Source organism: Empidonax traillii, unplaced genomic scaffold, assembly GCF_003031625.1.
Source record: "Empidonax traillii isolate 1590-97213 ecotype Southwest subspecies unplaced genomic scaffold, ASM303162v1 scaffold462:size771534, whole genome shotgun sequence".
Classification (NCBI taxonomy): domain Eukaryota; kingdom Metazoa; phylum Chordata; class Aves; order Passeriformes; family Tyrannidae; genus Empidonax; species Empidonax traillii.
This window is the reverse complement of record NW_020955655.1, coordinates 40,148-60,526: the sequence shown is the minus strand read 5'-3', so window position 1 is coordinate 60,526 and position 20,379 is coordinate 40,148. Positions and strand designations below refer to the sequence as shown.

The following is a 20,379-nucleotide window of genomic DNA, read 5'->3' as shown; positions in this document are numbered from 1 at the left end:
TGTCCTTCCCTCAGGTGTCCCTTCTTGCATAGAACTACTGGAGACACAGAGAGGAGGTATCACTTACGCTACTACAAAACTGGAATCTGCATCCATGAGACGGACTCCAAGGGAAACTGCACCAAGAACGGGGTCCACTGCGCCTTCGCTCATGGGCCCCATGACCTGCGCTCGCCGGTGTACGACATCAGGTGAGGGCAGGAGGTGAATTGTTATGGAAATGAGCTGTAAAATCGTGTTACAACTCTGATTTTATAGCAAACAGACCCGTGTCTGCCTTCCCCTTATCACATAAACTCATGCTTTGGAAAGCAGTGCAGGGAAAAGAGGGAGTGGAGGTTTTGGGACTCTGTGTGGAAAAGGTAATCTCTGTACCCAAATGAAAAGCGAGGTGACTGAAGGACAGTTCTGCTTCAGCATGAAATAGAGTGATGATAGAATATCCCTTCCTAATAAGGCAAATCTAGAAAACCTTCAGGGAGGATTCTCTAAAATGGGGGAAGGGATCACACTTGGGAATTTCATGGGGAGGGTCAAAATAGTACATCTGGAATTCCCAGGGAATTAAGGGTTTTTTTTTTATTACAGTTGCTATTCAGCAACTAAAGATATTCTAACAAAAAATGCCTGACTGAAATGCACCCACTTAGGAAACGCTCTAGTATGTCAGTTCTTATGCACACTTACCCGACTCTTCATCTGCTCAATCTGTTTGTTCATTTAACTCTGTCCCCAAAGGGAGCTTCAGGCCATGGAGGCTTTGCAGAATGGTCAGACAACATCTGAAGGAGGCATAGAGGGTCAGTCTGCGGTCGCTGCCAGCCATGCCATGATAGAGAAAATACTCAGTGAGGAGCCAAGGTGGCAAGGTGAGCGTCACTTGGGATCTGTGGGGCTGGCAAGGTCTGGTTTCTCTGGGGTACTTGCTCCTGTCAAAAGCTTTTGTATAGTAAATACAGATTGGGGTCATCTCCCACTGACTGGTTGCTTGCTTTGCAGATACAACGTACGTGTTGGGCAATTACAAGACAGAGCAATGTAAGAAACCCCCTCGGCTCTGTCGCCAGGGTTATGCCTGTCCCTACTACCACAATAGCAAAGACAGAAGAAGAAGTCCAAGAAAACACAAATACAGGTACTGTGATCCTGAATATTCTACTTCCCAGCCTAGTGGTGCAGTGTATTGGAAATCTGTGATGAAGGAGCCAGGATTTTGACCACTGGATAGTTTTTTTTAGCATATCTCCAAGGCAGGAGATGTGATGGACTCTTATTTCTGCCTAGGAGAAGGATAACAAACTAAACAAGGAGTTTTCCTGTGTATAGGAACCAGTATCTCTAATAAATAAATTGTTAATCATGTTACAGCTCTGATTTTATGGCAAACAGACCTGTGTCTGGCGTCCCCTTGCCACATAAGCTTCTGCTTTAGAAAGCAGCGCAGGGAAAAGAAAACAAAAGGAAGTTTTAATCCCCATCTAGAAACAAATTCGCCCAAAAGTGTTTTCATGGTAAAGGATTCAGAATCATCAGGCTGCTTGCTGTGTGTGCCTGGTGATGGGGATCATGAGGCACGGGGTGAGCAGGACTGTAGCTGGACATGCATTCCTAACCAGCTGCTAAAGGCTCTGCTTTTGAGGCACCAGGGTGTTCTGTCACTCAGCTGTCGCTGGATTTTTCAGCGTGCTGTGTCTCCCTGAACGCATTTCATCCAAATTATAGGCCCTCATTTCCTCCAACACAACAGAGCTTTTGTTGTGGTCTCAGTGGGGCTTTTCCTTAGTTCCTTTTTGAAAAACATAGGAGCAGACCAGAAAGGCAGGAGAGAAAATGCCATGGATGTTCTCCCTTCCCTTCCCCACCCCCAGCATTCACAGAAATTTTTTGAATTGGCACTGAAATTCTGTATTTAAAAAAATTAAACAAGCGGAGACCAAAGAAACATTAATCCTAACACTTTCAGGAGGAACAGGAACACTAAGGCAGTCTTCAGGCAGCAGCTTTGTGCTTTCTGCCCCTGCCTGGGCCCTTCGGGAGAGGAAGAGGTGAAAGCTTCTCCCCTCCAGATCTCCACTCACTCCTGTGTTTTCCCCACCCCCAGCTGATGTGGCTCCTCTCATGCTGGCTGTGCTGGTGCTGCTATCTGCTTCCCTCTGCTGTTGTTTGAGGGAATGGTTAAGAGCATAAAGAGCAGGGGAAGTAGGTCACAGCAGAAATTCAGATCTAGAAAAAAGAAGAACTGTTCCTGTCTGGGAGAAGGAAAACGGACTTGCCTTTTCCCCAGTGACCTGACTCAGCCTCTTTTCCACATGGCCACACTATAAACCTGGAAACATACTGCTGTAAGGGTATTATGTGTTTTAGGATTAGCCAATTAACTTCTTAGCTTTCTATGAAGGTGCAGTTCCAAAACAGAAACCAGACCCAGCGTCTCTGACACTAATCACATCAGCTGCTAATATTGTTAAGTTGTGTGTGTTGGTTCAAGTTGTATTCTCTTTCAAATAGAGAATTAAGCCGTGTTTCTTTCATTGGGAAACTGGAAGAAGGGGAAGAAGATGCAGTAGGAGCTGGATGGGGGCTGAGGAAGCAGCAGCCAAGCAGATTGTACACCTGAGGCCTTCCCTTCTCCAGGCTGAGGAACCCCAACTCTCTCAGCCTGTCCCCAGAGCAGAGGGGCTCCAGCCCTTGGAGCACCTTCGTGGCTTCCTCTGGGCTTGTTCCAGCGGGTCCCTGTCCTTCCTATGCTGGGGACCCCAGAGCTGGATGCAGCTCTAGGTGGGGTCTCAGGGCAGCGAAGCGGAGGGGGACTCACCTCATTCCACCTGCTCAAAGTAATCAAAGCACAAAGCACATCTGAATCTGATGCATTCTCCTGCTGCCTTATTTACACAGATCTTCACCGTGTCCCAGTGTGAAACACGGAGACGAGTGGGGAGATCCCAGTAAGTGTGAAAACGGAGATTCATGCCAGTACTGCCACACTCGCACAGAACAGCAGTTCCATCCAGAGGTACAGTAACCTCCTCACTCTGTTTGGTAGGTGGTAGGAAAGCCAAAAGTATTCCAGTGTTATGAAGTAAATTAGTGTGCCAGGTGGGAGAGCATGTGGGCTGCTTGTAGTGTAGTCCTGGGATACAGAGAAACTCCATGTTGGGAGTAAGATGAAATTCAGCTGCTTGACAGATTTTTGTTAGGTAGACCACATGGGAGGAGGTAAGAAAAGGGAAAAAACTCGAGTGTAAGAGCAGTCTCATGTGTGGGGCCTTTAGGGAGGCACGATGTGGGTCTGCACATGAGCGTACAGCATCTGTTTCCTTGAGTAAAAGCTTGTGGTTGATGATGATAGCACTAAACACCACTGAGCTCTCGGTTGTGAGCATGCCCAGAGCTTTCCAGTATCCTTACAGAAAGTGTAATTAAGACCTTTTCGTAGTCTGCTTCATGTTACAGCGTTGAAAAGCTTTGTTGGGCCCGTATCGGCAAAGTAACCATTGTCACCGCCTGTCAAACTGGGGGGAAAGGGAATAATCCATTTGCTACAATCATTGTCAATGGTTTGTTATTTTCCTTGCAAACACGTGTTTGGAACTTTCTGTGCTGTCAACTGTTTCCTACCTTTTGGCATTTGTAATATCCATGGAGCTTCCAGTAAGACTGGGGAGCTTCATGGCAGTTGGTGACCTTTGGGTGAGCTGGTGTGTGGTGGGTTGGTCTTTGGCTGAGCTCTAGCTGTGATGGGCATATTTTGGTGTTTCCAGAACTACAGTGGGTTTTCCTTTCTTTGAAGCAAAGCACTGAAATGGTCACCCTGAGCTCTGCTGGCCTTTGCACCTTTTATCTCTGTCCCTACTTTACTGTTGAGTTTCTCTATAGAACTTTTGTACCTGGGCTGGTGGTCACTGTTATTTTCTGTTCATGTCAGTTGTCGGGTTCTTTTTGTTTTTTTCCCATCCTTAGATCTACAAATCCACCAAATGCAATGACATGCAGCAGTCTGGCAGCTGTCCCCGAGGACCCTTCTGTGCCTTTGCACATGTAGAACGTACGTGGACTCTTTCTCTCGTCTTTCATGGGTATTTGAGCTGTGGAGAGATTCTGACCAAAACAATTTAAGATACAGGGCTGCAAAACCAGATCTTCTGTGAAGGTTTTTCAAACCCAAAGTGTTAACTTTGATAATTTCTATAAAACCATGCTAGTGTGAAGGTGTTAGCAGAGCTGGAGGCAGTGGGTACTCTGTAGGACTTGACCCTTAGCTCACTGTTGGAGGATCTCCCTCTGTTCCCTCTCACCTGCTCAGTTTTCTGTGTCACTTCAGGAGGATGGAAATGGACAAAGCTGCTTCTCTTCTGTGCATGGATGAACTGTACCTAGATAAGCTGCAAACTGTTGTTTAAAAAGCAGAGGATAAAGTTGCTAATTATAGATAATGTATTGATACAATAAAAAAATTTAAATGCTGTTTTACTATTGATGAAGCTTTACTTAGAGTTTAAATCTTGAAGTCAGGTTGAAGAAGAAAAACATGCAGCTTTTTTTTCCTGCTTTTCCTTAAATCCTCTTTTCTCAGTAGCTCCCTGATTTATAGGGCATTATTTCAACCCTCACTTTAATCATCTAGTGATGCTGTTTTGGTTGTGGGAGTTCCTTGTACAGGTGGATACTAACATTCATGAATAATGGTTAGTTCCTGTCCTATGGCTCCTACTGGGTTTCTACACTCCAGTGTCACTGCTGACTTTGCAGCAATTAGAGCAGGTTACTCAGAACTCAGTAGATTGGCTCTGATATACTGACTCGCTACATGGCCTTGAGAAAATCTCTTTGTTACTTGATTATCCTTTGTAAATGAGGGAATTAGTAATTGCTGCCTTTGTCAAGGAACGGGGAGAGTAAATTCCCTGCAGGTTATGCAGTTCCTTTTATAGGAGGCCTTGTTGACAAGCAATAATTATAGCTGGAGCTGTGGGCTGTAATGGCCCAAAACACAGCAGTGCAACTACACAGTGTGATCCAGCAAGCTTTACAGAATGAAATCTTGAAAAAGGAACAGTGTTTTGCAAACTCCTTGGGTATAATGTAGTATTTTGATTAGGGATGCCTTACTCCTAACAAGATTGCTGCTCTTGATATTGTACTACTTAAAGGGAGAGTAACATTCTGTGGCACTTTAGTCATTCCAACCTGGTTATTTCTTGTGCTGTCTTATGGAGTTACATCTTTCACTCCTTCCTTAGCCAGCTGAACACTGAGGACCTAGTTCAATTAAAATACCTGCTCTAGGCATGACTTTTGCTGATTATTTGCAAGAAATGTGTTGAAACCAGCACTTCAGAGATACTGCAGTGCAGGTGTAGTGTCGGTTCTATAGTTTTTGTAAAGATGCTGACTCGTGTTAGATGTCAGTACTACAGGTCTACAGCATCTTTACCTTCTGAGCCACTGACACTTTTTCTTTTTTTGATAATGGTTTGTACTGAGCACAGATGGAAACTTAACTCCCTCAGCTAATTATAATGCACCCATCAACTCTGTGCCTAGCAATGAAGGAAGCTCTGCTTAGTTCAGGAGAGCTGAATGAATAGCACACAATTCATGCAGGGAAGATAATTTTGGAGCAGCGTTAATGGACTAAAGAGCAGCACAGTGTATATGTGATGGCAGTAATAATGTAAGGAGTGTTAGAGGAGTGGTAGCTGTTTGCCAAATAAGGTTTCTCTTTGCTTCTATACTTACAAGCAGGTGCTTATAGAATACTTTTTTCCTCTGAGGAGTATCTAGGTACTCTTGTTCCTAAATGTCTTGTGCCCCGCTGCAGTTTTACAGCTTTGAGTAATGCTGCCTGTGCTTTTCTCCCATGCAGAGCCTGCCCTCAGTGAAGATCTGCAGCAATCCTCGGCCGTGTCCAGCCCCACACAGCCAGGACCGGTGATGTACATGCCATCAGCAGCTGGGGATTCTGTTCCAGTCAGCCCTTCCAGCCCGCACGCCCCAGACCTTAGCAATGTATGTAGCCCTGGGGGAGAGGCCTTGTCCATAGTCTGGGTTTCTCTGAGTCGCTGTTCTGGTCTCCCAAGAATGAAAATCTTAACTATCCAAAAGCCCAAAGGATATGAGATTTTTCTTCTGGTTCTCAGCTCCACGCTTTTTAGAGAGATCTAATTTTTTTTTTTTTTTGAACATACATTCAGTGGCTTTAGTATCATCCTCTCAACCTCTAAAGTTTCTAAGCCTCCCCCTCTGTGCAGAGTTTGTTGATGTACTTTCAGGAAAGTGGAATACATCCGCACATGAAGCTCAACTTCTTCCTGTCTGGAGGTACATATTGGGCTTAGTTTCCAAGTCCTCTAATTAAAGGCTGTGAGCCAACAACCTCCAAAGCACATAACTACAATTGAGTTTGTTTACATATGTAATCTCAGAGGCTTAGCTCGTGCATATTGTGTGTTGCATTATAGGATATCCTTAGTTCCCTTCCTCTCCTACTGCTGGGGATAGCTCAGCTCTAAAATATGTTTAAGTAATGCCCCAGACTGTTGGTAATACTTTATTTTAGTTATCCATCCAAGAAGGGAGATGTTTAAATGCTGAACAGATACTCACAGTCAGATAAGAGGCCCATGGAATGCAAGACTACATTTTTACTTTTTTTTTTTTTCTGTTTGTTAAGTCTTTCCCGTTTGCACTGCTCTCGATAAGGTGTGTAACCTTTTCAAATGGTTGGTTGAGGTTTTGAGGAGGTAAAATGACACAAGTTTAACTCATTTAAAACTGGTCAGAATGAGGTGAACTCGTTTAGGACCTCTGTTTTATCTTATTCCCTCTTTCAAAAGAGAAGCTGAGTTTGATTTTGTTGGTGCCAAAGCCAACATAACAGTTCATAGTTGTCCTGGATGTGATTGCAGCTAGAATTCCAAACAGATCTCAAAAAGTCTGGATGTAATATTGTCTCTTACTAAATAACACTGTGGAAAGCAGTAAAAATCAAATCCCCTTCATCTTATGAACGTATCATCTAAGTTCTCTGAAAGCTGCAGAGAAGTTGAAGGTATCTCCTACTTATTAGACCGTTTAGGTCTTTTCTATCTCAGGCTCTTAGTCTTTTAAACAGTCTTTCCTAATCCTTGGATATGTGCCAAGTGGCAACACATGTCTGTCTGTGACTTCATCACTCCACAGGGCATCTGCATGTAGCTTGCAAACAAATATGGCTTTGCTGGTGATCATTTTACATGATGAATTAGTCAGAGAAAAAAAAAAAAAAAAGGTCCCTGTAGCTGCCAGCCTCACGTGGCCTGTTCTGTTTTGTATTTGTACTGTAGGTGTGGAATAAATCAGGAACTCTGCCAACTAGCCCCACCTCCACCACAGTGAGTAGTATCTTTGCGACTGTAGGGAAGCGTGGACAGCAGAATGTCTGGATAAAAATAAAACCAAAACATTGTAGGCTGCTCCATTTCTTTTTTTTTTTTCTTTTTTTTTTCTTCCCCTAATGCCAGCCCAGACTGTGCCACATTTGAATCTGTGATGTCTGGAGCACAGTCGTGCTTGTCAGTGCAGGTGAATAGTTTTTTGTCCCAGAGAAATGGGATATTTGCATTGATCCAGGTGGACACATTCTCTAAAGCTCATCTTACTGCTGTCTGTGGCTTCATCTACAGTGCAAAACTAGCCTTGTTGCATGTGATTGTGGTCCCTGGTGTTAGTCCAAAGAATGGAACTGCTGGAAATCATTGAGTTTTTTTTAATGCAGCTCTTGATACAGCTTTAATATCTGCATTAAAGCTTTCAGATTTCCAACTGGAAAGCAAAAAACACAATATTTCACAATAGCTCAGGTATGTTTGGTTGTTCTGACTGCCAGAGCACCTTTCCAGGTTCCACACTACTACCCAGAGTCAGACAGGATCCACTGTAGCCTAAGGAAAGAGAAGAGAGTTATGGTCAGGTTGGAAACTTGGATCAGTCACATCTGAGGCTTCAAAAAAGGATAAATGTCACTAGAGCTGTAGTGAAAAGTAGTGACAGTAAAACCATAATTGTGGGACTGTAAAAATCCAGTGGAACTTTTCCCTGTTTTTTTTTTTTTAATTACTGTTTACTGAAAGCTTGTGTAGTTTTGTTGACTGTCAGTGTAATCAATCTACGAACAGTGAAGTGAATTGAGCCCTTCCACGAGGTGCCTCTCCCCTTCGTGTCATTGCTCTTGGCTGGCTGTACTTTCCTGACACTTGTTCCTTCTGTCAGATTCTTTGTAGGAACAGCAGTCTTGGAAGCCCATCTAATATATGTGGGTCTCCTCCCGGTGCCATTGGAAAGCCCCACAGCTTGGAGACCATTGGTTTTCCTGCAGACTCAGTAACAGCAGCCGGCAGCTACAAGAAGGCACCGGGGTTTGAGCGAGAAGATCAGGTGGGGGCCGAGTATTTGAAGAGTTTCAAATGCCAGGTTAGTAGGGAGTATTGGCTGGAAGAGCTGGGGGGATGAGGAAGAACGAGAGATTGCGCAGTCTAGCTTGATTGTGTTTTTATTTTCGATGGAACAGGAGTGGGAAAAGAGCACTGTTCTCATGTGCATTTCCAGATCTCTGCTGTTGCTTTCAGCCTCCCTTCCAGCCCCTCTCATCTTACATCCGTTCTTGTCTGCCTTGCTGCCATCACACACTCTGTTTGTGGAAGTGGAGCTGGTGCTTGTTTTCCCAACCCCTCACAACTCCTGTCCTGTGTTGACCCTTGGTAGCTTCCCACATCCCTTCTTGGTCTTTCTTTTTCCATATTTAGATCCTTGCCTAGAGTTGCTGTTTCTTTCGCTGTATTGTCTCATTGTCTCATCCTTCCTTCTCTGTTCCCACTCCAGTCTCTTACCTTGCCCTCTGTGACTTGGTTTGTCTTCTGTTTTCACTCTTCATTTCTCTGGTGTATTAAAAATGTCATGTTAGTTGTGTCTTGCCTCTCTGGCCCCTATCATTCTGATCCTTGACTCTCTCCTATGGCTTCTGTATTAAATTTCAATTCTTCATTCTCATTGGAAGAATCCTCTGAATCCTACTCAACCCATATCTTTTAATGACATTCCCTCTTAACACTTTTGGCTATCCCAGTCTCGCCATGCTACTTCCCCAATCTTTTTCCTGGTGTCATTCCTTATTCATAGTGCTCCTTAGGCCTGGAGCAGTCTCTTCCATCTCTTTGCCACACATGAGCTTTTCCACAGTCACCTTCTTACTGTGAATTTCCTTCCTTGATGTTACAATGAATGGTTTCTCTGCACCGTCCCTTCCAACCTGAGCCCAACCCAGAGCTTCGGTCTCAGTTTGTATTTCTCACTTGGTTTGTAATTGTAATAGAACAACATCTTGATTCTGGGGGAAGGGAATAGCGACTTGCATGAGGAGGTGCCTGCAAAAATATCTCCAAGTTCTTTTGCAAAAAAATATTGAATAAGAATACTCAGGCAGCCAGTGTGTGTTGCCTGAGAACAGTGAGAAGAGAAGAGCTGCTTTCAGCCTGGCTATGTTTAAGCTCTTGTCTGTGACATTAAAGAAGTCAGCCTTAATGAGCCTGTACTGCTGCCTCTGTATTGCACTGCTGGGAGAAAACAGTGGAAATATCCCGTCCAGACAAAGTCTTGCATAAAGTTGTTGAATTTAGAAGCAGAATCCATGGGGTTTGTTTTATTTAATCTTACGGCTTTGGGAAAATATGACCGAGCTTTGCAGTAGGACCAAGTCTTGAACACTGTTTAGTCTAATTAAAATGATGCAGTGACAAATCCAGATTAAGCTGTATGCATGTGTGCTCTCTTATAAATGCTTCCATTGTCTGGCTTAACGGGGACGTGGCTTAGGAAACTGCAAATTGATGCAACGCGTCTTTGGGGGTAAAGAGCAGACCATGCTGTGATCCTGGCGCTTCTCATGGGCACAGCAGCTTGTAGCAGTTGTTTAGAAACAAAAGAAGAAGCATGTCCTCGTTCTCTGTGGCCTCTGCTGCAAAGGAGGAGTGAACCCAGAGCTGAAGGACTGAGAGAACCCCTGTCTGCTGCCAGCAGAGGCAGAGTGCCAGGGAGGCCCTGCTTTGGAGAAAATGGGCAGCAAGCCTGAGCCAGGGAGAAAGGGGATGGAGCATGAATAGGACTTTTAAAAGGAGGGCCAGAGGATGAGTATTTATATCTGAAGTTGGATCTGTGCTACAAAGATACTGTATTCACGTAGCTTCCTAATTATGTGGCTTTAATTAAGCAAAACCTGTGGAATAAATAGCTATTAAGGTATAGACAGAAGTAATCACAATTGCCTTATGCTAGGCTTCTACAGACAAAATTAGGTGTCTCAAAAGTGTCCTGATTTAATTTTATTTTAATCTGTAATTACTTACTTTTTAAAATCTTCTGTAATTCCCCTTGGCTGCAGTGGGCACCAGAGATTCTCATACACCCTGTAAATTGGACCACTAATTAGGCATTTAACTTTGTCAACTCCTATATAAAAACGTTGGAGACGCTCTGGCTCAGCTATGCAATGGGCTTGTCGTTTTTCCTCTGTAGAATTAGTACAAATAGTTTCTATCTTATTAGAATGAAAAATGCACCTTCTGTCTTAATAGATTCCACATAGTTTGTGGTAAGGCTGAGCCAGCAGTTAAAGCTAAAAATACTTTTTCCGAGTCCCAAAAGATTTAGCAAGCTGGAAAAATGCTGGCTGCACTGGAAGGACTTGAATGCCACAACCAGGAGGTGTTCCCAAGTCCTGACACACAGCACAGCAGGTTTGTTCCATGCTGGTCAGAAAACATTTCGTTTCACTCATAATTTATGTCCCTTGTTCTCTTCCCTGACTGCAACAGAGTAAGCTGGAGAATTTCAGCCTGTCCCTTGAATTTTTGTCTCGATATGTGCCCTTTCTAATATTATTCAGAGCTAAAGGAGACTGGCTTAGTGGTGACATTTGGTTTGCTCAAGTTTTGTGAATTCAAGGCAGTGGGAATTGGGACTAACGTGGAAATGGGTTCACTTTTCTCCCCCTTAAAGGGAAAAAAACCCTTCCAGTCAGAGTTAACTGCAGCAGAGCAACCTCCCTACGTTGGCAGGAAGCCTCTCAGTGGGGGCACGGCTGTGTGTGTGCCTTCCCTTCAGCTGTGACGTCTGTGATAGCACATTTTGTGTTCAGAGGAGTGTCAGGGGGGCAGGGATGTGTTGGATTATGTAGCAGGCGTGTTATCAGACACACACAGAGGCACTCACGTTAACGCAGCTCCCGCTCACAAAGGAGAACAAGCCCGTGATGGGTTCAGTGGCAGTTCTGCTGTGTGTAAACACACTGCATGTTGTTCAGGGAAGCGTGAGAGAGTGGTACCCACTGCAGAAGGATCTTTGTGTCCGTATCTCAACTGCCTGGCTGCCAGGCTTTGACCTCCCCCATCTGCCCACAGGCATACAGCTGAGCAGGGGAAATGATTTAATGGAGTAAAACCGAGGGGTGAATTCTTCCGCTGCTCATTTCGCCTGTCTGGTTATGTCATCCCTCTCCAGCAATCATTTATCTTTGTCATGAGACTGTTTAAGCCAAGAAGTCAAGGCATATCACTTCAGGTCAGCGTGGTGGGCTGCTGTCCCCATCTCCCTGCCTGCATTTGGGATAAAAACCATCGTGTGCACTTCATGCCTGGAATATGTCTGTGTTTCAGACTGGGGAGGCTGGAGAGGGAGTAAACAGGCAGCACTGGCTCTCAGTACTTTTTATTTTGCTCCCTCTCTGTGCCCAGAGGCTGTGATTGATCTCCCTGTGCCATGTCACAGCATGGGAGGAAGGGAGCAAGGTCTGCAGACAGACCGTTACACACTGTCAGGCTCCCGAGGCCACTTCCTTCCCAACTGAGTTCCATCAGAAATGACTGATGTTGCAAGGCAAGAGAGTTGATATCCGTTAAGGATATAGTGCTGGAAGGTCCTTAAGCTGAATTTTTAGGCTGGATAGTGGAATTCTAAATATATGTTGGCGTTGTGAAGTTTTTGCAATCCCAGGCAGTCTTAACCTCACTTATGTTTTATAGCTTTGAGCTCTCATGTTAATGGATGGGGGAAGGATTTTTTTATAAAATCAGTTCTGATGATGTTGTTTTGAAAGTTGATTAGTTATCACTGTATTTTACTTTGCAGTCCTAGCTGGGAGCTGGAAGAGTTTGAGAGAAAACATAATCTACAGACTTTATTTTCCCCCAACTGAAAAATATTTACATAATTTAAAAATGTAGTGTGCCTCCCACCGTTTCTGGCCCTTTCTGGTTTTTAGATGCTAGTAGTTCTGATGAGTTAGTTATAGCAAGGCAAAATAATTCATTTTTGATCTTGGTTCTTAGGATGTGCTTTGTGATAGCAGGGGACTTAGAGCAGCACTGAAGGCAAATGTCAGAGTGACAAGTCTTTGCCTTGGTGTACAGAAAGCATAAATTACTTGGGAGTGTTTTCAGTTTGCTGTGCTTTCCCTCTCTCCAAGTTCTCTGATGCATTGGGCAGACCCAGAGAGGAGTGGACTGTGTTTCCCATTTTAAATTTTGCTAAATAATCCCTCTGCTTGTCTTTTTGTTCTGTTTCTTCACTGCAGCAAGCAAAAATGAAGTCCCACTCACTGGAACACAGGAGCCAGGAGCAACCTTTGTTACAGCCCAAACAGGTACGGTACTGCCAGCAGGGCTCTGAACCCAGCTCAGTGCTTCCACCAGCCCTGAGAAATCTCTGTGGATCCAGACAGCTCTGCAGGGAGTAAATAACAGTCCAGACACCATTAGGGATGCTCAGCTGGAGGGATTACTTTATGAGGATGGGATGATTTGCTGGAGGTGTTATTTGTGAGTAGTTAGACCTGAATGAATTCAGGATGGATTCAGAGGGCTGGACCGTGCTGGAGAGAGTCTTCAAATTACAGAAAATTGAGCTGGAATGGATCTCTGAAGTCATCTAAGTTCAAGGATTTGGCAAAGGGAATTTAATATCAGGTTCTAAGTCATGTGCTGAAGTGAGTGAGTGATTGTGTGGCCCTTGGCTGTGATTGCATGCAACCTGTGGGTCACAGGAGTTAATTCTGGGGCAGCCTGAAAGATGTTTAGAATACTGGGGGAGGGACATGAAATGGAGAACAGTCGATAGAAATTAAAGAAAAGCTGTTAATCTCTCCCCACCCCCAGCCCAGTAGTAGCCATCTGTCAGGTTGGAAGCAGGCAGGAAACAGGTTTGCTGCTGATCTTTGGCTCCTTCCTGCATGCTTCTGAAGGGGTTCTTCTATAAAGATGTTTTATTTCCTTCCTCTTTCCCTTTTCAAACTCTTGTTTCAGGACATTCTGGGTATTCTCCCAGTGGGGAGCCCGCTGACATCCAGCATCTCCTCTAGTATCACCTCCAGTCTGGCTGCAACACCCCCGAGCCCTGCTGGCACCAGCAGCATTCCAGGCATGAATGCCAATGCCCTTCCCTTCTACCCAACCAGTGACACCGTTGAGTCTGTCATAGGTAACTTTGCTTTTTTTTTCACTCGTGCTGGTGGGGCTTCCTCAGGCTCGGAGCGCCAGGTACGAGAGTTGGAATATCGTGGGTGTTCCAGTGACCTCCAGTTTTCCGTCTCTGTCAGTGCTGGCGGATTCCCGAGGCTTGTTCTGTGACTGTGACACATCTGATGTTTTCTGCAGGTCATTATGGATTGAAATTCACCCCACGGGACCAACTGGAGGCCTCTGAGCCACTTACTCAGAATGTCACATGGTTGTAAAGGGCCTTAGTTTTAGGTTTTTGTCAAAGTGACAAAGAGGTCTTGGACTAGGCAGGAAATCACAGGGGCATTTTTCCACAGTTACAATCCCTGATGTTCTAAATGAAAATTTTTATAGCCAGGGCTGCCACCAGGTAGATTGTAAGGACTCGCCCTTCATAGAGTGTAGGACAGAGGCTGAAAGAAAAAGGAAAATATGAGAATCCAGAGAGTGGAGTCACTCTTAGATAGGTACAGGCTTTTTGGTCACCCGTTTTTCTTTTTTCTTTTTTTCATTTTTTTTTTAATTAAATATAACATTTCTGAGGTGATCTCACTAATTTGATAAAAATAATAATAGAAATGAGTGGGCATGTGTGGGATGGAATTATATTGATCATCATTAGTGATGAGGCATGTTCAAACAGATATAACCCTTGCAGGCATTAATAAGCTTTATTTTACCCTATCTTTGAACCTCAGAGATGTTTTTCAGTGTTCCCCTTCTACTTTTTGGGAAGGTAGGGACAAAGCACAAGCCAGACCCAGACATGCCATCAGCCAGCGTTCCTTCATGTTAGAGACAGATTTATGAGAGCAGTTTGGGGAAGGCTTATGGGATCTGCTGTTATTTCATGAGATTTTTGTTTTCAAAAAACATTTGGGAACACTTTGAGACAAAAAGAAATCAGATCAGGTAAAAGAACCTGAATTGAAAAGCTGCCCATGACTCTTCTGCCAAACAGTCTCAGAACAGGGCGTAGAGCAGGGCCCTGACAAATAGAGAGTGCAGGCTCCTCTGCATGTAGGCTCTTTGGGCCATCCTATCTCTTGAAGTTGTTGGTCCTTTATAACATAATTGGTACCTCTGTGTCTGGCAGAGTCTGCCTTGGATGACCTGGACCTGAATGAATTCGGAGTGGCTGCCCTGGAGAAGACATTTGACAGCAGCACAGTGCCCCACACGAGTGGCATCATGATAGGTACATGAAAGCAACAGAGCTTTCTTTATCTTCTGCCAAGCAGTGTTGCCCAGTCACCTCAGTGGAGCCAGCCCAACCAAGCTCTAAGACCAGTCCCGAAATAACATTGGTTAAAACAGCAATGATAACAAACTCTGGCAACCCCTGAACACCTTTGAAGTGAGAGCTTGCCCTTACTGACTAGCAGAGCTGAGCTGTTCCCATTGGGCCCAGATGTCTTGGGGATGTTTCTTGAGACTGAATGGGACTTGTTTGATTTTTTTTCTTTTTTTTTTCTTTTTTTTTCTTTTTTTTTCCTGTTTTTTTTTTTTTTGAGTGTGTAAGTGGACTCTAGAAGGCATCTGATACATTTAAAAACCAAAGCATAACAATTTGCACCTTAAGCAGAAAGCTCTCCCTAGCTGTAAGAGGAAACTCACTGACCTGGTAATGCCATCCATCTGTCACAGAAGTGTCGTCATGGTCTGCTGATTTGATTCCTGTAATGTCTGTCTCATTTTGATATGTGGAGGTAGGCTAAGGCCTCTTCTGCCTGTCTCTGATGGGTGTCCAGGGAAAAACGAAGTGTAGCTTTGTGGCAGTGGTTGTAGTTTCTGGCTAAAGCAGGTGTTTGAACGGGAGCTGACTCTGGTTGTCAGAAGGTTTCCAAGGGAACTGCGCTGCCTGGAGCTGTAGAGGTAGGAAGGGAGCTGGTGGAAAGAGCCCTAAAGAATATCACTTCCACTTCCCTGCCAAAGGATAGAGCCTGGTGGGGGAGTTTACTGTACCTGTCTGCTGCCAGCCCTGCTTCTGCTGCTCCCCATCTGCAGTGCTTTAGGGATCCTCCTTCTCTTTCTCTTCCCATCAGGGCTGGTGTTACCTGGGGATCTTCTGAGGAGGGAGCAGGGCTGAGACCTCCCTTAATCTGTGTGGCAGGCAGAATAACCTCCTGTGTAAGGAAAGTTGATGTCTTTTGAGCTTAGGCTTTCGTTTATTTGGATTTTTTATTACTGATAGATCCAGGCACTCAGGTATGTCTGAACTAACCAAAGCTAGTCACTGATTTTTAGTGGTTAAGATCATGACCTCACCCAGCACGATAGTCTTCTCATTACAGGTTGTTTGGACGTATTAGAGGCAGAGACACGTGTTTTTTGCAGTGAATTTTTCGTGATAGAGTATTTTACCAAATTCATCTTCTGCAGACTGAACTCTGCTCACAAAACCTGCTGTTGCTTTGGCCAGTGAAAGAATGATCCACTGAATTCTGCAGGGCCTTAACCTGCGTGGGTCATGGGATGGCAGCTTCAGTGCTCCTCTTAAAGGCCAAGAGGGGAATGAAACACGAGGAGAAGTGGAGGGAATCCCGAGGGGCTTAGGGAGGAGAAAGGGAACCTGCTGCCTTCTGCTCTGAACTCCTGCCCTGTGCCCACACCTCATGGTCATACATAGCCATCCTCTCTGTGTGTTCTTTGTCCAGGTGGGAGTTTGCTGCAAAGTTCTGCTCCTGTAAATATCCCCGGGTCCCTTGGAAGCTCTGCCTCCTTTCACTCTGCCTCTCCTTCTCCACCGGTCAGCCTCTCATCGCATTTCCTCCATCAGCCCCAGGGACACTTAAGCCAATCAGAAAACACGTTCCTGGGGACATCAGCTTCTCATGGATCATTAGGTAAATGCACAGTGTGTGTGTCCCCATGTACATGCCTGTCTGTGCCATGTAAGTATTTTCTTTTAAGTTGGCTTTAATTTTAATGTGTTATTTCACTGCTGTCATTTGTATCTCTTCTTCCCAGCAACGGTACTAGAAGCTGCTTTTCCAAAAATCAGCTAATACCTTGTGAGCAAGGGAGCAATTCCCTCTACTTTCTCTGTTTCTAGGCTGAGGAAAAGGGGCAGATAGGTTAATTGACTTGCTCTGATGATGCCTTTCAGGGAAAAGAGCTCTGCCTTTTCCTGCCAACAGTTCTGTGCTGAGACTTCATATAAAAGTCAGAGCTGGGTCCCCAGCTTTGCTTATTTAAGGCAGGGATTGCAGGTTGCCTTTGGGGCTGCTTGTGGGTCAGGTTGGCTTCTGGGAGCTCTAGAGCAGGCTTGGAGCATTGTAATTTTTTTCCTATTTGATGCTCTGCACCCGTTTTGCAGTATGGACTTTACAAAGAGTTATTTTTCCAGCTTTGTCCCCTTGGCTCCTTTCCCTCCTTGAAGAATCTCTTTCCTGTATGAGGGAGTGAAGGGAGGAGAAACTGCTTTGGAGCTTCAGATGTATCAGGAAGAACTGGGGACTGAGGGGACAAACTATTTTGTTATCAAGACACAGGGTTGCCATGAGAAATAAAGCTATTTGGGCTCCAGGCTACAGTGACACCAGTTCTGCTCATTTCTGCTAATAACAGTAAATAATAATTATCTCTATTGATGCTAGACATACATGCCTCTTCAAATCTGAGATACACTTTAATCTCTAATATTCAGCTTAACCTAATAAAACGATTACATGCTTTTGTAATCTATTTCTTCATGCACTTATCTGTGTAACTGCATCCCTTGTTTGCACAGCCCAAACCCATGTTTCCATGCTTGTCATTGCTGTTTGTTTGGCTTTAGCAGCTTTTACAATGACTGTAATAAGAGACATCAGAGGCTATCTCAGCTATTAATTAGGGTTGAGGCTGGCTGTTTGTCCCCATTTTAGTAAGGAAATGAAAAATTGCTGATAAGGCCTGCTTTTAATTTCAGAAGAAATAAGAGTTTTATATTTTATCTTGACTGTGTATTTATGCAAATAAAAAGAAAAAAAAAAGACAAGAGATTCACAAATGCATTTTAATAATTTATTTATAAGAAAAAGGTTAGGTATTTTCCTGAAATGCCAGTTGGTGAGGTTTGGAGAAGATTATATAAATAGTTACCCATCAGTTGGCAATCTGGAATCTGTCTGTTCCATGTAAATTACTGAATGCACATAAGTAACCTGTAGACTGCGTAGTTATTGCTTTTTTTGTGTTGCAATTGGGTTAAAAATACCTAGTCCTGGGCTGGTTTCCACTGTGCTGATGCAAAATGTGCAGAGAAGGCATTCCTGACCAAAGAGGTTTGAGACTTTGGTTGTGAAATGAGAACAGCAGGTGGAAAGAGGGAGTAAAAACAAATTGCAAGATCAGCTTGATCAGCATTATGGCAGAATTTGTGGCTTGCCAGCATCCCACTTAGTGCTAGATTCCCATTCAAGAAAACTGAAGTTTAAAAAACAGAATGTGAGTCGGGATTCCATTAAAACTTCTTGCTTTTGACTGAACACCCTTCAGAGCAGCTGAAATGATCTCTGGTAAGTGGCCTGAGCCAGCAAAGATCCTTTGCTGCTCTGCTAAATGAGTTGTTAATGTGCCTTGAGCCCTTGGTGAAGACAAGTTACTATTTTTCAGCTGTAATTTTGTAACTATTTGTGTCTTGGCTGGTACTAAATGGGAAGTCAGTGGTGCTGGGTTAGACCTGGGTGAGAGTCTGCTGGCACCAGGGCTCACTTGCAGACACAGTTCAGCTGCTCTAAGATCAGAATTATCACTTGCAACTTAATTTAGGAATGTTCACAGCCAGTGGTGAGCACCATAACATGAAAATGATCCCCACATCAAACTGGAGCAAACTGTGTGGGTAAGAGTCCACACTGTCTCAATATTACCTTTTCCTACTAGTTCTCCCCTGAGTACAAAGTGTGGGTAATTATTTTAAGTGAAAATATTTTTGTTATTAAGAGAGTACAGACATTGGACTCAGTGGAAAAATGGCTGGTTTTGTCTACAGCTGATTTCCCACTGCTTTGTCTCCTAAGCCTTGAATTTCTCCCTGAAAAGAGAATTCATTTGAAGAAGCTAAAATAGGGAGGTGATTAGTTAGTCCTCTCTGATGCTGTTCACTAGCTCTGGGCTAGAACTCTGCTGAGGATGAAGCTGATGTAGATACTGTTGTCTCTCTGCCTTTTTATAAACAGGATTTTCCAGTTGGTTCTGTTTTTGCACGCAGAAACAGTGATGACTTGGAGCATTTTCATGTCACTGTTTGCAAGTGGGACTCCTTTTCTAAGCCCCAGGCTGAGGAGCCAAAAGCAGGAGTTTCTTAGGGTGCAGTGTGAGAGGAAGCACCGCCTGGGCTGTGTGAACCAGCTCTGGTGGCTGTGCTGCATGGAAAAGTGGGAATGTAGTAGCAGGTCTTGGGTTCTCCTGTGAGAAGGGGGATTCCAGCTGATCGTCAGCTCTGCTGTAAAACTGATGCTTCTAAAAGCAGTCTGATTCAAGAGTTGCCTCCACTCAGTATCATGGGTCCTCCACTAAAGATGAGGCTTAATGGTCTGAAATTTCCCTATAAAGTTCCTCTGTGATGGACTCCGGGGTCCTGGGGATGAAAGTGATCCTTCAGATGAACTTTTTATCCTGTTGACACATTTTTGAAGCCTGGATTTCACAGGGGTAGGGAGGAAAGGGGGAAATTGCCAGCACCTGTGACATAACCCTCTCTATTTCCCTGTGAAACAGGTTTAAATGGGATGAACAGCAGCATATGGGAACACTTTGCTTCGGGGAGTTTTTCGCCCAGTACCTCACCTGCATTTCTGTCAGGTCCAGGTGCTGCGGAGCTGGCACGGCTACGACAAGAACTGGATGAGGCCAACAGCACAATAAAGCAGTGGGAAGAGTCTTGGAAACAAGCCAAGCAGGTACTTGGGCAACTCCTGGGAACAAGGATTAGGGAGTGTAGAGTAGGAGGGTGTCAGCCTTTCAACAGCAGCTCTCCAGACACTGAGGTGATGGATAGAGCTGGAGGTTTTACAGATTCTCTTCAGCATTTTCATTCTCATTCCCCTCCCTTGGAAAGAGGGGCTGAATCACCGTGCCTGATGTGTTCAGGTGCTGGGAGTGCAAGGCCAGGTGTCATAACAGATGCACTGAGGCACTGGACAGTGTCTCAGACCTGCCAGTTGACTTTGATCCACGGTAATTTGTCAGCATGCAAAGTTCATCCCCTTTAACGGTGTGAGCCAGATGTGTAGAACCACAGCCCAGCCAGATGGGATGTCTGCAATGAGCAGCGCCTTGAAGCAAAGCTCCAGACATGTTTCAGAGTTTGGGAGCAGGGCAGATTGGAAAGAACTGGTGAGGAGTGTATGGAAATGGATACTTTTGCCTGGAACTCTCTTGAGAGTCGGAGTTTTCAGGATGCTTCTTTTACCCTCTTTGTTGGAACTTGTAGGCTTGTGATGCTTGGAAAAAGGAGGCAGAGGAAGCAAATGATCGCGCCAACACAGCTAACATGGAATGTGAACTGGCCCGGGAGCAGAGGGAAGCCTTGGAGCTGCAAGTGAAGAAACTGCAGGAGGAGCTGGAGAGGATCCACACAGGCCAGGACCCGCAGTTCCTGCGCTCCTTCTCTGACCTGGAGACGCTCTCGCTCTCGTCGCTTTACACCCTTCAGAAGCAGCTGCGGGCAAACCTGGAGAAGGTCGACAAGGTGAGTGCCGGGGGTTTGCAGGGCTCTGCTCCCTGTGCTGCTGCAGATCTCGGCTTTCCCCCTTTTCTTTAATCTAACCAGAAATCAGGAGCCTATCAGAGCGCTTCCAGCATATGTAACCACAGTGAGTTTTAGCCAGCTTACAGGAAAATGCCTCCATCTTTATGCCTGAAG

The 20,379-nt window shown here is 44.7% G+C and overlaps 1 protein-coding gene across 7 annotated transcripts in view; it reads left to right on the top strand.

Annotated features, from left to right (window-relative positions):
* UNK (unk zinc finger) overlaps window positions 1–20,379 on the top strand; it is a 45,656-nt gene that overhangs the window by 20,831 nt on the left and 4,446 nt on the right. For 2 of the 7 annotated variants that reach the window (XM_027895642.1, XM_027895645.1), the window contains exons 3-16: window positions 15–191; window positions 739–869; window positions 1,000–1,135; window positions 2,896–3,013; window positions 3,961–4,045; window positions 5,867–6,009; window positions 7,326–7,373; window positions 8,251–8,451; window positions 12,605–12,673; window positions 13,332–13,506; window positions 14,623–14,724; window positions 16,184–16,372; window positions 19,233–19,414; window positions 19,948–20,205. In XM_027895642.1, coding sequence (XP_027751443.1) covers window positions 15–191; window positions 739–869; window positions 1,000–1,135; window positions 2,896–3,013; window positions 3,961–4,045; window positions 5,867–6,009; window positions 7,326–7,373; window positions 8,251–8,451; window positions 12,605–12,673; window positions 13,332–13,506; window positions 14,623–14,724; window positions 16,184–16,372; window positions 19,233–19,414; window positions 19,948–20,205 — 2,014 coding nt within the window. The remainder of the gene's footprint in view (window positions 1–14; window positions 192–738; window positions 870–999; window positions 1,136–2,895; window positions 3,014–3,960; window positions 4,046–5,866; window positions 6,010–7,325; window positions 7,374–8,250; window positions 8,452–12,604; window positions 12,674–13,331; window positions 13,507–14,622; window positions 14,725–16,183; window positions 16,373–19,232; window positions 19,415–19,947; window positions 20,206–20,379) is intronic. The other 5 variants (XM_027895644.1, XM_027895646.1, XM_027895647.1 and 2 more) reach the window with 5 other exon arrangements.